Here is a 17,089-nt window from a genome sequence, read left to right on the forward strand (position 1 = left end):
GGGTTGATCGGCTGAGCTATTTGTGTAGGGTTGATTGTCCGAGCTGTTTGTGAAGAGTTGTTTTCATCCAAGCTGTTTGTGTATGAAGTACACTGTAACTCCAATATAAAGCGCTCCGTTATAACCCTGAATCCAATATAACGCGGGGGGTGCTTGGATCCCAAAGCTATACAATTAAGTTATTCAAAACGATTAAAACATTCTTACTTTGATATGGTTGCAGTTTGACTATATTAAATGAGCGGCTGTGAAATATACGGTCCACTGTAAAAAACAACTTTTTCTGTCATTTCATTATCAATCTAGTATTACTAGTATGTCATTTAATCTTTCAGTTCGTGTATGCAAAATTAAATATTCCAGACGATTTATTTACATGCAATCGCAGTGTACCGGTAATTGTTAACAGAGATTCACTTTCATTTATGCGCGGTATCAGAAAGTCCCCGGGAAACACGTTTTTTGCATGCGTATGACGCAATAAAACATTTCTTAGTACATGTACCGTATTGCATTCAATCTTAATTTAAAGTCGCTCGTCCAATGAAAGCTCAGGCTGTCCATAATGCACTGTACTCTTAACACTTCTGAAAATGGCATATGCATATGGTTGTGTCTCTGAGTTTCTTAAACATATTCATATATCGTCATTAATGTTCAACATTATTATTTTTTAAGTGATGTTGCAATTTTATTGGATTATCGAATAAATGTGCACATAAGAAAAGCGGTATATATACTGTTATCGATACGATTCGGTTTATATGCATTTATTTGCAGATGACAACACAGCATGGCAATATACATCATTACATGACCTATATTATAGGCTATACTATACCCTTTTTTTACAGCGCCCTGCAGTAAATAAGCTCATAACTTATAATGTGGATCCGTTTATAACGCTGTTTCGCGGCTTGGACCCCATTGACCGCGCTATATTGGATTGACAGTGTATTTTCAGAGCTGTTTGTGTTGTTGTTGTTTTTTTACTTCTTGTGTATAGGGTTGTTTGTCAGAGCTCTTTGTGAAGGGTTATTTATCAGAGCTGTTTGTGTAGGTATATTTGTCAGAGCTGTTTGTCAGAGCTCTATGTGTTGGGTTGTTTGTCAGAGTTCTTTGTGTAGGGTTATTTATCAGAGCTGTTTGTGTAGGGTTGTTTGTCAGAGCTCTTTGTGTAGGGTTGCTTTTCCGAGCTGCTTGTGTAGGGTTGTTTTTGTCTGAGCTGTTTGTAATGGAATTTTTTTTTAAAGCCGTTCGTGTTGGTTTTTGGGGTTGCTTTTCCAAACTGTTTGTGTAAGGTTTGTGTAAGTTTTTTGTCAAAGTTGTTTGTGAAAGCTTATTTGTCCAATTTGTTTGTGTAGGCATATTTGTCCAATCTGTTTGCGTAAGGTTTGTCTAAGGTTTTTTGTCTAAGATGTTTGTGTAAATTTGTTTGTCCGATTTGAGGCATGTTTGTCTGAACTGTTTTTGTAAGTTTGTTTTTTCCAAGTTGTTTGTGTAAGGTTGTTTGTCCAATTTGATTGTGTAGCTGGGTTGCTGTTTCGAGCTTTTTGTGTAGGGTTGCTTATCTGAGTTGTTTGTGTAAAACTATTCTTTTGAAGATTTACAATAAATTGCCTGCATTATATGCAACCTTGTGCTTCTATTTACCGGAGCATTATATTATATAATGATAAGCAAAATATCAATCCTTGATTGACAGTTAGTCAAAAGTTGTCCCATTCAATTCTGCCTGCAAGAAAGTAACGCCTGAATACACATGTATTATGTCACCAATAAATCTAGTCCAAAATAATGAACACAAAACAATACAGAAAAAATTATTGATAAAAGTAATACAAAAGTTTGAGGTAAAATTCTTTCAACCCCATTGAAATTCATAAGAGAATTATGATGGCATTATAAGATGCACACAAAGAGATATCAAATGAATATTGGGCTTTAATAACCATAGAACATTGGTCTGATTGATATACCAATATTAAAGCTCCAGCGATCATGAAATTGAAAATCAATTAATTCTTTCCCTAAAGGTGGCTAAATCAATCATTTAAGAAAGTATTAAAGCATTAATAAGTAATGATGTGCATAAAAGCACATTTTGAAAAATGCATGAAATCTCTGTAAGGAATGGGAAAACATTTGCACAATTGAAAGGATAAATATCAAATAATTTTAACTGAAAAAGAAGACTTAAGTACACTTCATTTGTAAATTGGTGCATACCAAACATTAAAGCGTTATTTATTCAATCAAAACATTACAGATAACTTTTCATATAGATTTATTCTGTTGATTAACATGAGATTCAGAAGTGGCAAACTATACAGGCCGTAACCACATATGGCAGGCAACATAACTTCAAGAAACCAACTGAAATTAATTCCCATACACAATTTTGGTTTCTTTTTTGTGCCATAATGCAGTGTTCTCCATAACAATTTAAATAGCCAGTTATATTGTCAAAGCAGCCAGCATCTAAGATACAAACCGGGCGTTTTTCGCCCTATTTTGAATTGTAATTTTGGGGGAAAGTAGCCTGCGTAGAGATTGTGACTGGTGAAATCACCTTCTGCCGATGCTTCCGGAGAACACTGCATAATGCCAGATGGTTGCCTAGACAGTTACAACTGGCAGTTAATACATTATACCACTAACATCAAGATAAACATGACATGCAATAAAAAGGTACAAAAAATAATAACCCACATAGGTTATTCAATATTTGTTGGGCACGAAACCCAGTGTGTTTTTTTCACCATTTTGGGAAAGGGGGCTAGTCTCCTTCGGATTGAGAAAAATTGTGTTGATTTGACTAAAATTGGGAAATTATTTTTGTTACTTTTATTGCTAACAAATACTATGATATTACATTTACCACGGCTCATCTCATAGAACCTCATGGGTGAGTAACTGAAATGTGCAGGTCCCATTTTGGAAAAAAACAACAACACTTTTTTCCATTGGGAATGGGTCCCCCTACTGGACCCGAATTCAAACGGAAAAAAAAAAGACTAAATACTTATCCACTGATGTCCACTTATGAGATGCCGCCTGGTTTTTTTAAATACGAAATGAAACTAAATACTTCAGATTTTTATTCAAGAAAAAAAAGAACATTGTATGACAATGAGAAAGATGCTTTTATGAATGTAACTATGTTGTTAAACAGTTATAAAGCAAAGAAGTATTGTGGATTAAGTACGCAATAGTTACAATAATATAATTATGTCAAACAAGTACCCCGGTAGTCATCACCCAAAACCACACAGAATAGAAGCAGAGAAAAAATAAACATTTTGTTTAAATTTAACTGTAAAACAAAAGATTATAACATTTTATATATTATTGTACATGAAATCAAGCTCTGTTCAAATGTATATTTAAGCAATTTGTAACAATTGTATTGTGATAAAAAAGAAATTTAAAATCAAAGATTTAAAAGCAATTTCTTTTATATTCAGCAACAAAATAAAAAAAATTAATATCCACTAATGAAATACTGTGTTTAGCACATAGCTGCGGCTTTAAAACGGATAAACACAGTTAGAATATTTAAAACTGAACAATTATTAGAAGAAATGTAAGAATTGCAAACAATTAAAAAAGAAAGACCTTTGAAAATGTAATTGCAGTTAAAGGTCTAAAAACCTTCAAATAAGTTACACTCTGGGAAAAGGGGCAGTGTGCACAGGCTAATCAGAGGAGAGCCTTTCATCAGAGACTGGATTTATTTTTTAAAAAGACCAGTCCTTCTTTACATAGAAATTCCATGAGAATAAAAGTTCTTGATTAGCATGTACGGATTGAACAGGCTAATATGGGGCGACACTTCACTCATATCTGTTAAGCTCCGTTTCCCAGAGAAATACTCAAATGTGTCTCGTTCTGAGAAAACTGGGCATAATGCATGTGCATAAAGTGTCTTCCCAGATTAGCCTGTGCAGTCCACACAGACTAATCAGGGACGACACTTTCCGCCTAAATTGGATTTTTGATAAGAAGAGACTTCATTTAAACAAAAACAGTCATTAAAGAGGAAAGTGTCATCCCTGATTAGCCTGTGCACAGGCTAATCTGGACGACACTTTACGCACATGTGTAATGCCCAGTTTTCTCAGAACACGACTCAAATGTATTACTTTTTAAAAGGTGATGCCAAACAGAGCCCTATGTTAGTTTATGTAATACAAAGCATTAGCATTTGTTAGTTGTAATATTTCACAAAGAACACTGCATTTACATGTAAGTAAGACATTTAATGCCCTACAACTAGTAAAGATCTCAATTTCAAAAATAGCCTTAAAACGTTGATCAATAAAATACATAGTTGCCTTTTGAATTTATCTGCTTTTAGTTGATATTTTATGCCAAAACTGATTTCGAAATTGAGAACTTTCCTTAATTTGTGAGGAGAGATGGTTATAAAAGAACAATGAAAGACTGTGGAAAGTGCAGTAAACAGTTACAATGTGAACAATAAAACCACTCTTATTACACGACAAATATATGACTTCATGAGAATGATTGCAAAATCATTTAAATGATCCCCACAGTCCTACTGTTAATGAAATTATGACTTATGAGTTATACTCTATCATTCACAGTATTAAATGCCCTGATATGATGTATGAATATCAATCAATTATAAATGAGCCTTTATTATAGGAAGATAAAATATGGTGAATTTCATGTATCATGCAATGAATTCTATAATATGTTTGATATGAATAGTCTGCTAGTGTTAGAAAATAAATCACTGTCAAATATTGCCTGCCCTGTTTACTACTATGTCATTATATTTGTTTTAGTAATTTCCCTTTATCTCAAGTCATTAATTGTCTGTAATGTGGAAATAACTGGAATATTGCCAATTTTTTCATGTATTTGACATATTGAATTCACAAAGACATTGTCTTTGTCCAGATTACCATACACAACTTTGATCTCAAAACTATTTGTGCTCTTCAACCAATATATTTACTGGTATTATACCTGTTTAAATTTCAATGTTATGTTTAAAGAGCAAAAATTGGCAATTTAAAAATTGGACTACAGAAACATAACGGTAATGGATAATTAAAGAGAACAAACATTTCATAGGGTCAGGGTTTTGATATAATATGCTGCTTTTCCAGCTGATTACAAAAAAATCCTTCCGAAATAGCTTTTTTTTAAATAAATGAACAAAGATTTAACAAAATTCTAAGTTTAAATTCATTTTTGAAATAAATGTTGTTTGTATAAATATGAACAAACATTATGACAAAAAAATGGCTGATTTGTAATTGAATTACAAAAAAACAAACATTTTATACTAACAATGGTAAAAGGTAATGAAGATTCGTTCACAGATTTATGTTTGTTCTTTTTCATACCCGCTGGTATACATGTAACAAGCCTCACCCAGGTGTTGAAAACCTACCGTTACATCATAATCTATTTTCTTAAAACCTTTACGATGAGGGGGACGAGTCTTTTCGGGAATTTCTCTGTAACTGAAATCAGAATCATACACTGTTAGCAAAACTCTTCCTACGTCATTCTATTATTATCCAATTCTAGTTGGATACTTACTATGCGTGAAATATCAATTTTCTTAAATCCTCGAACGGGAAGGGGTCTCTGTCGTTCAGGAATTTCTTTATAGCTGGAAAAAATAATAAAGCAGTGAGCAAAACAAAAGTTTAATGGCACATCATTTCAGCAAAAAAACACCAACATATGTTGTAATTAGAAGAGTTTAATTGACCTGTATCATATAAGTCAGTAATTGTTGTGTCGTGCCTGTTGAATATTTAAACATTTCATTTAATGACTTATTAATTTATTAAGTACCGAGTATTTCACTCTATATCACGGAGGCATTAAATGTCATTGCACTGCTTTCTTTATTTTTTTTTTATTTTCTTTTTATCAGTACATTTGTCATGTTTACAAATGTAGATCATGTTAAAAATCTAGCTCATTGAAAAAATACATTAGACATTACCTAGAAATCACATTTTTCCTAATTTCAATTAGAAATGGCAAATTTTAAAAACTATCAAATGTAATCTTATTGAAAACCATTTTTGAACAGAGAATTAGTTTCAATTAAAGAAACTCAGTTTTTCTTTACTACATTTTTTTCTATTGAAAGTCTTTTATGTTGGCGATTGCTCCCTAAATGAGAAACTGTGAGAAAATCATTAACCGGTAGGTATGGAATAGCTTTACAAACACACAAACCTGTAAGTTACTGAATTACACACAAGGAAAGTCAAAAGAAACGAGTTAATAGGATTAAGTCGGCTTTAATCCAAAGTCAGAAAAACAAGGTGTTCCATATTATGATCTTGATCATTCTACAGTGTTGAAACAAATTATTTAAATAAAGACTGTTGAGATGTTTATGTCATTCAGTACTGTAATATAAAAAACACATCATAAATTGAGCATGCAAATGCATTTGCATTAAGTTTTCTACGTATATTTTAGATGGAACAAGTGCTGTCACTGTTTAGTACCAAATGACCACGCAGTACTGTTTTGAGGCACAAGTCTTATCTTGACCTTTAAAGCATGGAAAAACAGACAAGATTTATTTGTATATTGGAACAAACAAAATTACCAAAGAACTTTTAATTACTCTAAAATACTTAAGAAAGATTTATGATATTTGTACTTGAACCACCTCTCAGTGTTCGTTATCATTATATGAACATTTGTATCATTCCCTTCAATTATTTTAGAGTAATGCTATAAAAAAGGAAACAAATCTCTTCAATACCTATTCATTTATGTCCCACAAAGGAAAAATTAATTAAGGGAAGTAACTCTGCAAATACTGAACATAGAGTTATGGTGCTTGTACTTGGCATTAAATATCTTAAAGCCATTGACTGAAGATTCAGATAATAAAGCTCCTGACCGAAATGTGCGAATGATCAGGACAATCTTTCAAGGATTTAACAAACAGTTTGCCTTACATCATGGCGTTCTATGTGAAACAGAAAAATCAGATTGAAATTCAGTCAAGCAAACCCTGAATAATTTACCAGGTAATGGTTTAGATCTATCAAGTAAAACACAAGAATGGTTAACCCTTTTGTTCATTGTATATTCCTAATTGTGGTTGCAAATGCCTGTAATAAAACATGACAAATGTTATTATAGTGTATACTGTAAAACAAAAAAGGCTTACATTTACAATTTATTGCAAATATTTATGCATGGATACTTTGATCAGAAATTCTTTTAGTTATTCATGATTTTTTTTATATAATTATCTTGTTTTCAAAAAAATAACATGCTATACAACTTAACACATAATGCATGAATAAATAAACAGAAAAGGCATGACACTATAAATGACACGTTAAATAGACTACCTGAAATAGAATGAACATGCATAAATAAATTAATGCTCTGAAAGAAAATGAAACAATAACGCCCTATGCAGAACTATATGATGATTTAGTTTGAAACATAGCGGTTCACTGGAAAATAACAGTGCCCCAGATAAGCTGCGTATCTGCGTCTTTCACCCTATTAAAATGTTAAAAAAACGCAAAGAAATACAATATCATGCGTGTTGAAAACGCAACCAAATTTACTTGTACGCATTTTCGTCAAATTTGATGCGTACGATACAATAGCTTCGACCGAAAATGCTTAGCTCATTTTCGTTATTTTCTCTTTGGAATTATTATCGTAAAGCGGCAATGCTTTCATTCAGCAAGCACAAGGATGACGGAGCAGGAAAACAGGCAAAGTTAATTATTCAAACGCTCTGCGAACTTAATTTCATAGTTTAATAAAGCGTCTGACCAAATTATTTACGACGACAAATATCTGTTTTCAATCTGACTTAATCCGTAGCTCATTGTGCATGTATTTGTACTTTCCGTTTCTATAACTAGATCTAAGCGAAATTAAAATGTCTAAGAGGGGTCGAAGACGTCCGCGATTGTTGCGCAAAAAAATCAGTAGATCGCAAATTTATACGAACGTGTTATCGTTTTTGTTTATATGTTTGACAGTTACAAAGATGTCAATTAACATCTTTTTTTTTTGTTTAAAGTTTATTTTATGGAAATTTTCAAGGATTAAAGATGTTATGAAACATCAGTTTATTTAAGTTAATTAAGAAAGTTTACAGTTGTATTGAATCAATACAAGAGTGCAGCTTCAACAGAAGTGAAGCAGCAGTGATTTTAAAGTAATTCATTTTTATAACTCATTTCACCCTATTTTTCAAGAATGAAATCACCCTATTTTTCAAAAACAATGGATGAAAACCCTATTTCCAAAATAATTATCTGGGACACTGAAGTAAAGGCAATAAATACAGCTTCACTGTAAAGTAAAGGCGAAGAATACTGCTTACATGTTATTGTAAAGTAAACAAGCAGCTGCGAACACTGTATTTAATGTAAATTGGGAATAAGACATCAAACTGGGAATGGACATCATTTTGGTGATTTTCTCTAACAAAACTATTCATTTCATGATCTACATTTATTTTTGTAATATATTATCTATAATTTAAGCTTAATAAGCCATTTTCCATGACTTTTTCCTTAACAGTGATTGTATTTTTATCATTTAAAGTGTATTTTTATACCATGTCCATGCACGGCATGGACACAGTTTCATTTGATGAGGATTTTTTGTTAAATGAATAAAAAATCCAGTTTTGAAGTAAAATCAATTTAAATGATACTATTATATATGCAAGTATCTGTTTTAATTATAAATTGTCAAAGTAGATAAATACAACATATAAAACTGCATATTATGCACTTTTGATAAAACACAATTTATTCCCAAATTGATGTCTTATTCCCAATTCACATAATACAGTGTTTGCAGTTGTTCATTTTTGAGCGGAATAGGACCAAGGCCCTTTGAATTGGGAAAAATCTCCTAGTTTGGTTTAAAATTGGGAAATTGGGAAATTCAGGTGATTTTATTTCGCTTATAAATACCTTATAATTGAAAATAATAATGAAATTATTATATGACATTTCAAAAGGATCCAATCACAGAAACTCTTTGGAAATTTTAGGAAGAAGCTTTTTTAAACTGGGAATGGGACCAAAAAAAAAACAACACTGTCAAGTCGATGAAGACAGAATCACTTTAAAAAGATAGCAATTTATAATTGTTTATAAAAAAAAAAGAAGGCAACGTAAATTGACCCAACATAAATTGACCCAACGCATACAGCTGGTTCACTGTAAAGTGAAGGCGTTGACCACCTCTCTGCAAAGGAGATGCAATGAAAACCTCTTTAAATGCAATACAGGAATTTTATACACTAGATCAAAGAAACATGTGGTATTACAGTGATGGTACAATAATAAGATCAAAGATAACAGTATTAAATGAAGTTATTCCAGAAATAAACTGCACCAAGCAGTAAAAGATGTAAGATTATTTGATGGCAAACGAGTAACACAAACAGGATGAAGCTGATCCATTAAATGCCTCATTTGCGTCCCTAAAATTATTTGTAATAACTTAAGCAGAATTTCCAGTTCCACAAAAAAATAACTGCAACAATTAAATTCCAAAAAAGTACATATTCTTTCTTAAAACAAGTAGAGTTTAAGCTAATGGCTAAATCTTTAACCATGATGAGGGTTAATTTATAACTATACATTTTTAGACCTTTTTCTCTGTAACATTCATATTGTGACAAAAATCATTGCCATTGCTACTAGGTTCTGGATACGTGTTTAAAAGCAGATTAAATAAAATGTGATGGAAATAAGCAAGGCCTATGACTGCAAGTCCCTAATTGTTTTGTAACAAACCTCTGTCCTCTCTATATTGAAAGAAAAGGGGTAACAAAACTCTATGTGCTATCTACAATGAGTTTTGAAAAAATAGGGGTGAATATTCATGGCTAGACTCCTTATCCTCTCTACAAGAGGTTTTGAAAGAACAGAAGTGAACAACCATGGCCAACCTCTATGTCCTCTCTATACCTATTTTTTTAACAGGGGCAAACAACACACAGCAAAACTCTATGTCCTCTCTATAAAAGGTTGTTAAAGATCAGGGGCAATGAACCATGGCAAAATTTAATGTCCTCTGTATAAGAAGTTGTTTTTTTTTAACAGGGGCAATGAACCATGGCAAAAACTCTATGTCCTCTCTATAGGAAGTTTGTAAAGAACATGGGCAATTGCCAATGGCAAAAACTCTATCTCATCTCTATAACAAGTTGTTAAAGAACAAGGGCAATCAACCATGACAAACACTCTATTACCTCTTTATAGGAAGTTTTGAAAGAACAGGGGCAATCAACCATGGCAAAAACTATTTGTCCTCTTTATAGAAAGTTTTTAAAGAACTGAGGGCCAATCAACCATGGCAAAAGCTCTATGTCCTCTCTATAACAAGTTGTTAAAGAACAGGGGCAATCAACCATGACAAAAACCCTATGTCCTCTATAGGAAGTTGTTAAAGAACCGGGGCAATCAACCATGGCGAAAACTCTTTGTCCTCTTTATAGGAAGTTTTTAAAGAACAGGGCCACTCAACCATGGCAAAAGCTCTATGTCCTCTCTATAACAAGTTGTTAAAGAACAAGGGCAATCAACCATTGCAAAAATTGTATGTCCTCTATAGGAAGTTGTTAAAGAACAGCGGCAATCACCCATGGCAAAAACTCAATGTTCTCTCTAAAACAAGTTTTTTAAAGAAAAAAAACAGGGGCAAACAACCATGTCAAAACTTCTATTGCCCCTCTATAACAAGTTTAAAAGAACGGGGGCAAACAACCATGGAAAAACTCTATGCCCTCTCTATAGGAAGTTTTGAAAGAACAGGGGCAATCAAGTTCATGGCAAAACTCTATGTCCTCTCTATAACAAGTTTTTAAAGAACTGGGGCAATCAACCATGTCAAAACTCTATGCCCTCTCTATAGGAGGTTTGTAAAGAACAGGTGCAATCAACCATGGCAAAAACTTCTATGTCCTCTCTATAACAAGTTGTTAAAAAACAGGGGCAATCAACCATGGCAACACCTTTATGTCCTCTCTATAGGAAGATTTTAAAGAACAGGGTCAATCAACCATGGCAAAAACTCTAATGTCCTCTCTATAACAAGTTTTTTAAAGAACAGGGGCAATCAACCATGGCAACACCTTTATGTCCTCTCTATAGGAAGTTTTTAAAGAACAGGGTCAATCAACCATGGCAAAAACTCTAATGACCTCTCTAAAACAAGTTTTTTAAAGAACAGGGGCAATCAACCATGGTAAAACTCTATGCCCTCTCTATAGGAAGTTTTGAAAGAACAGGGGCAATCAAGTTCATGGCAAAACTCTTTGTCGATCCTCTCTATAACAAGTTTTTAAAGAACAGGGGCAAACAACCATGGCAAAACTTCTATTTCCCCTCTATAACAAGTTTTAAAAGAACAGGGGCAAACAACCATGGCAAAACACTTTGTCAAATGCAGTTTTGAAAGAACATGGGTGTGTCCTATGTACAAAAAGTTTTGATAGAACAGTGGTGAACAGCCATGGCCAAACTCAATGACATAATTATGTACATGAAGTTTTGAATGAACAGCGACAAACAGCAATGGCCAAACTCGATGTCCTCTCTGTTACAAGTTTTGAAAGAACAGGGATGGGAAACCATGGCCAAACTGTACTATGTCCTCTCTACAAGAAGTTTTGAAAGAATAGAGGACAAACTCAATGTCCTCAATAAGGTTTTTTGAAAGAATAGAATTGAACAACCAAGGTCAAAAGTGTTCCCTATACTGATTAGGATTCCTGTTTGATAAATTATAACTACAAATAAAGTATGACTTAAATCTACACTTTCATCTTTTTTTAAAAATCACCAAATCACTAAAGTAGAACATTCCCTCATATTCTTTTATTTTATCAACATAAAGAAATGTTAATAGTCAAGAGTAACACTGTATATACAAAAATAAGACATTTACAATTTGTTACAGATAAGATTTTATTGCCACTATTCAAAAGTAAACAGGTTTTATCACAAAATGAACAAAATAATCCACTTGAAAAATGACACACAATTTATGATCATAACCGAGACAAAACTCTTCATTTAGAATTAATGAGTTGAATTTTATGCCAAATGCATAATTGAATGAAGCATTACTGATACAAAACTCTTCATTTAGAATTAATGACTCATATTTTATGACAAATCCAGCATTGAATGAAATAAAAGCTTTTGTGTTGTGCAGAATAAAAGGTCAAAATAGACACAAAAATCTGGCAAAATGGGCATTTAAATATATGTTTAAGATAGTTTGGTATGTTATGTAACACGAGCAGACAACATTATGTCATTTGCACTGTTAAATGCACATTTTATGTCAAATGGTTAAAGCAAAAACTTCAAGATTGGAACATTTCCCTTCAGTCATTCTTGTATAGACACATAATGGCTATTTAAACAACAGTTGACAACATTTTATGCTAGTATTAATTAAAGTCTAATATATTTAATCTATGATTTATAACCTACTATTCTGTGCACGCTTTAAAAAACTTCTTTATGAAAGTGTTAATTATCATGATTTTTTTTAAATACGATTCAATGTCATCGATAAGACCACAGATCATGCGATAATGGAAAGAGGGTTGCATTTTTTGTTGCATATAACATCAACATGTGTTGAAAGATATATATTGATAATGAAAAAAGAAAGTTATATGATTTAAAAAGCATCAGTCTCAAGAATAAAAAAACCTTTTAATCATTGTAGAAATCATTTAAAATGAATATCTTATCAAGTAAAAGAAGAAAATAATAGCATTAACATTCTTAAATATAAAACCATATTTTGTCATGTATAGCCCACAGTATTTTACCTCCAAATTTCAAATAAAAAAGCGTGTGCGCATTGGAATTGATACAACGCTTTAATGGCTGCTAAATTGCAAAACTTTCAGGTCCTTATTATTAATATTCATAATAGGCGATTTTTTTTCCCAGAAAACTACACCCTACAATCTTACAGACTATAATCTGTCGAAACAACAAAATATTGGTAACAGCAGCTAAGAACGGGGTAGCAACAAGTTATTGCAAAAATTAAAAAAGTTTGAATAAATTGTGCAAACATTTCTTTGTCTGCGTTTCGCAGTGCACTTCTACATTAGCAGCTTACGTTTGGCAGGTAAAGGTAGTTGTAAGGTGTCAACGAGATTTGTTTTGCGGTACATGTGAACAGGGACTTCTGTTTTCCAGTTTGGTCCAGGTTTGCTATTTGCTTTAAATATTTTTTCTCATTTTTGCATTTAAAAACAAACAGCCTGCACATGATAAATGGGGGCGCACTATACATGGGAAAAATCAGTAACAATTTAGTCATTATTTATTATTTAATTTTGAGAAACACAACAGCTAGTCAATTGCTTGAGAGTATTTCAAGTAAATATAAAACATTTGTTCAAATTATTCAGCGTCAATAGTATGTAATAATTATATTCCATTCATACCAAGCGTTTTCGAGCATTTCTAAAAAAACGCTATTTCCAAAACAACTTTGTACCATGAACAGATGATAAGTGCACATAAGCAATTAGATCAAAACATGTTCCAATTTCAACAAATCGTGAAGAACTTGGCAAAAGGCACCTAGTTGATGTATTAATCACATGTGTATTTACGTGAAGAACTTGGCAAAAGGCACCTAGTTGATGTATTAATCACATGTGTATTTACGACAGCCTGTTTTACTTTGCATTAATGTATAGTTAGAGCTCAGTTAAAACCAAACTCTCATGACTTTACTTCAAACAAAAAACACGAAACACTTTTGACAGCCATACAAACGAACTTTAAAGAAAGGTCTGATCTACATGGCTTAATGAACATCAATATTTATTGTAGTCGACCCTGAAATGTCATAACAATTATGATTAACCTAACATAAAATGATTTTATAAAGATTTGTTGTTATATAAAAGCAAATAAACCAAATTCTTTTTGATCCGTAAGTCAACCTTTAAGACATGAAAGTTATTTCAATTCGATAGAAGTATTTCATTTCAAACTTGAAATTAAACAGCTCAATAGGACTAAATGAAAACATAAAAAGGAAAGTGTTTTTGAAGTGCCTATCTATGTAGCGACCTCATTATTTCGTGTCGTGTACATGTCTTTTGAAATGCCATTGCAATTAAAAAGGTTTCAGATTTCAAAACCTCGAACAAAGTTTGAATGCATTGAAACTCAAGTAATACCAGAAGGTCATGATCTAATGTGGCCTGAATAGATTTAAGGTGGGACTTAATATGACAAGTTTTTCTTTGTCTATTCAAAAAAATACATTGTGTAACGAAAAGGTAGCAGAATCAAATTTCTCTCACTGTTGAGACATTTTTTTTTAAACTTCCACGCTCAATTAAGAAAGTATCAAGATCCTATAATGACAATTTGCTTGACACAAGTCAAAATTATTAACAATCAATGCTGGATTCACAAGATCAATGATTTATTTCCTGCAATATAAAAAATAGCGGTCATAATTATAGTTCCTCTAAACACTATGTGGCTGTTTCCATGCAATTAACCTACCCCACACCTAAAACAAATCACCATTAAAAGAAATGTAATCCTCGTTAATAGCAGCATGCAACCCCATGATTGATGCAGGTAATTCCTCTCCGTAGGGGGTGAACTTCATGCACGGACCATTAAGCAAGATACTGATGGTTTCTGAGAAACAAGATTTACACCGATGTTTGTCTGCTACCCATGAATGGTTGAGTTATTCTATTAATCGGATGACAAAATGTTGAAGCATTAAAAAGCGTGACAGTTTTTTTTACTGACCTATGTAAATTCAAAATATTTAACCCTTCACAACAAAGTTTTCGGTAAAATTAATATTAAGAACATATTGTGCCAATTATTCTGTCAACTGGTTATGTACTATATATAAGTGAACAAATTTGTATAACTGGTAACTATGTTTTATTTATTTTAGACTTAGAAAATGCATCTCAAATCAGAAACGAAATACCAGAAACTTAATGTAAAGCGCATACAACACTGAAAATCTCTTCCAGTTTATTATAAAAAGCCTGAGAAAATAAACTGAAAAACTATATCAATACAGTCATGTGCTGTTATTACTTAACAAACCAGTCAATAAAGATCAAATGAATGAACTGTAATAAATAAATAATCAATCCAGCATTTCAACAAAGTGGGACGCAACATGTGCTGTTATTTTAACCCATAGGAATGTTCTTAATTGAACCATAATTGCTATTTATTGGAACACCTTAGCTATGTGGTTCCCACACAGGGAAATCAAGAACACATTTTGCTTTTAAACTGTTTACATACATGTACTGTAATTAATTGCAATCATCAGGACATCACCAATTAAGCTGTGTTTGTTTTTGTGCCAATGGTTTGCACGTGACCATATTCCTAGTAAAAGATTTACGGTAATTACTGTTAATTTTCTGCAACTTATTAAAAAAAAAAATTGTGTTCGAAAATTAAGCAACGGAAAATATTTAATAAATACAAGTGTTTGACAATTTAGAGAGATATATGTTATGCTTGTTTGTCAATTATTATATTGAAAGAAAACCAATTCATAAATGTGCAAAAATTGTATTGTGTTGTACTCTCCTTCTCTACTTGAAAGAAAATACAATTTATCTTATTTCCAATCTTATACCTGAAATGACATATAAGTATTTTATAAAAAAAACAACCAAACTGCTTCCTGAATTCCATGATATTATTTCAAATGCTGTTGAGTGAAGCCATTGTGTAATCTAAACAATTGCACAATTGTAATGGTCAATCACCCTCAGAGCATTCATATGCCAGGTTTTATGACCTTCCGAATGTCAAACTCATGATGATCGATAGGTCCCAGATAAGCGAAAACAGGGCAAAAATCTGGTATAATAAATAGCGCTGTAAAATATACTGTCCGAAAAATTTGAGTCATTAATTATGGACAAAAACCTGTATGTCCGAAAATATAGAGGCACCAAAAAATTATTAGTTTGGCTAAAAAGGGGGTGTCTGAAAAGTTAGAGTGTCTGAAAACTTAAAGTTATTCCGGCAGTCTTGAAAAAATGTCCATAATGTTAAACATCGCATGGTTTGAGGCACATACACTTACATGTAATTAAAATAAGGCCAATGTGGCATGATTTCTGGCTAAATTGCATGTACTATCCTTTATTAACACTGCTTGCCAATTTTACAAAAATACCAACTATAACGATTCATTATGGACAACTACCAGTGTAATATTAAATTTAAGAACAATTTGAATCTTCTTGAAACTTTTTGATTGGTTGATTTGAAGCCATAAGCCTAAACTCTGTGACCTTTATTTGGTCAATAATAATTGTGTATTTCTAATGACTGTCATAAAGTTTAAGGTAGAGAACTATCAATTTTCTTGCAATTAAAAGCAGAACATTTCTCAAACAACCATACTATTTTGTCAAGCCATTTTGTATAACATTATATAAAAAATAAATGATATTACCACATTAAGAGATAAAATGGATTAAATTGACTTTAACGATCTTGTTTACCACAATAACTGCAGACACTTGAACACTTGAAATGAATTAAGACAAGTTGATGTCATAGATAGAGATTATCTCTAAATCAATAATAGTATATAACAGATGCCATATATAGAGATCATCTCTAAATCCAGTAAAGCATAAATGATTACCTCTAAATCCATTAAAGTATAGCACAAAAGTGTTTTAATGTGATTTTAACTTAATGACTAAGTTTTCCAATTAATATTTTTATAAAATCGTTCAAGTTTATTTTTTGTAGCCAAGGCACCTAGTTGCATTGTCCAGACCACAGACTATTATTGTTTTGGCCTCTGTTACAACATTAAAATAAACTGAATGCTGCAGGAGGATGGAGGGCGATAAAAGCACTTCCCATGGCAGATGATTATCAGCTATTTAGTTGTGCAATATTCCTATTCTGACTCCCGCTAGACCCACAGCAATGGTGGGATGAACAGTACCAAACGCGCTCGATTAGTTTTGTAAATGTTTTTTTCAAGCCAGAAGGTAATTCAGGTT

At 32.2% G+C, this 17,089-nt stretch overlaps 1 protein-coding gene across 13 annotated transcripts in view; it reads right to left on the reverse strand.

The window, feature by feature from the left end:
* LOC127846934 (doublecortin domain-containing protein 2-like) overlaps positions 1-17,089 on the reverse strand; it is a 101,955-nt gene that overhangs the window by 44,243 nt on the left and 40,623 nt on the right. For 10 of the 13 annotated variants that reach the window (XM_052378363.1, XM_052378370.1, XM_052378372.1 and 7 more), the window contains one exon: positions 5,581-5,653. In XM_052378363.1, the coding sequence (XP_052234323.1) occupies positions 5,581-5,653 (73 nt within the window). Of the gene's footprint in view, positions 1-5,428; positions 5,502-5,580; positions 5,654-17,089 lie in introns of all 13 variants that reach the window. The other 3 variants (XM_052378362.1, XM_052378368.1, XM_052378365.1) reach the window with 1 other exon arrangement.

This window comes from Dreissena polymorpha, chromosome 10 (genome assembly GCF_020536995.1).
Source record: "Dreissena polymorpha isolate Duluth1 chromosome 10, UMN_Dpol_1.0, whole genome shotgun sequence".
Classification (NCBI taxonomy): domain Eukaryota; kingdom Metazoa; phylum Mollusca; class Bivalvia; order Myida; family Dreissenidae; genus Dreissena; species Dreissena polymorpha.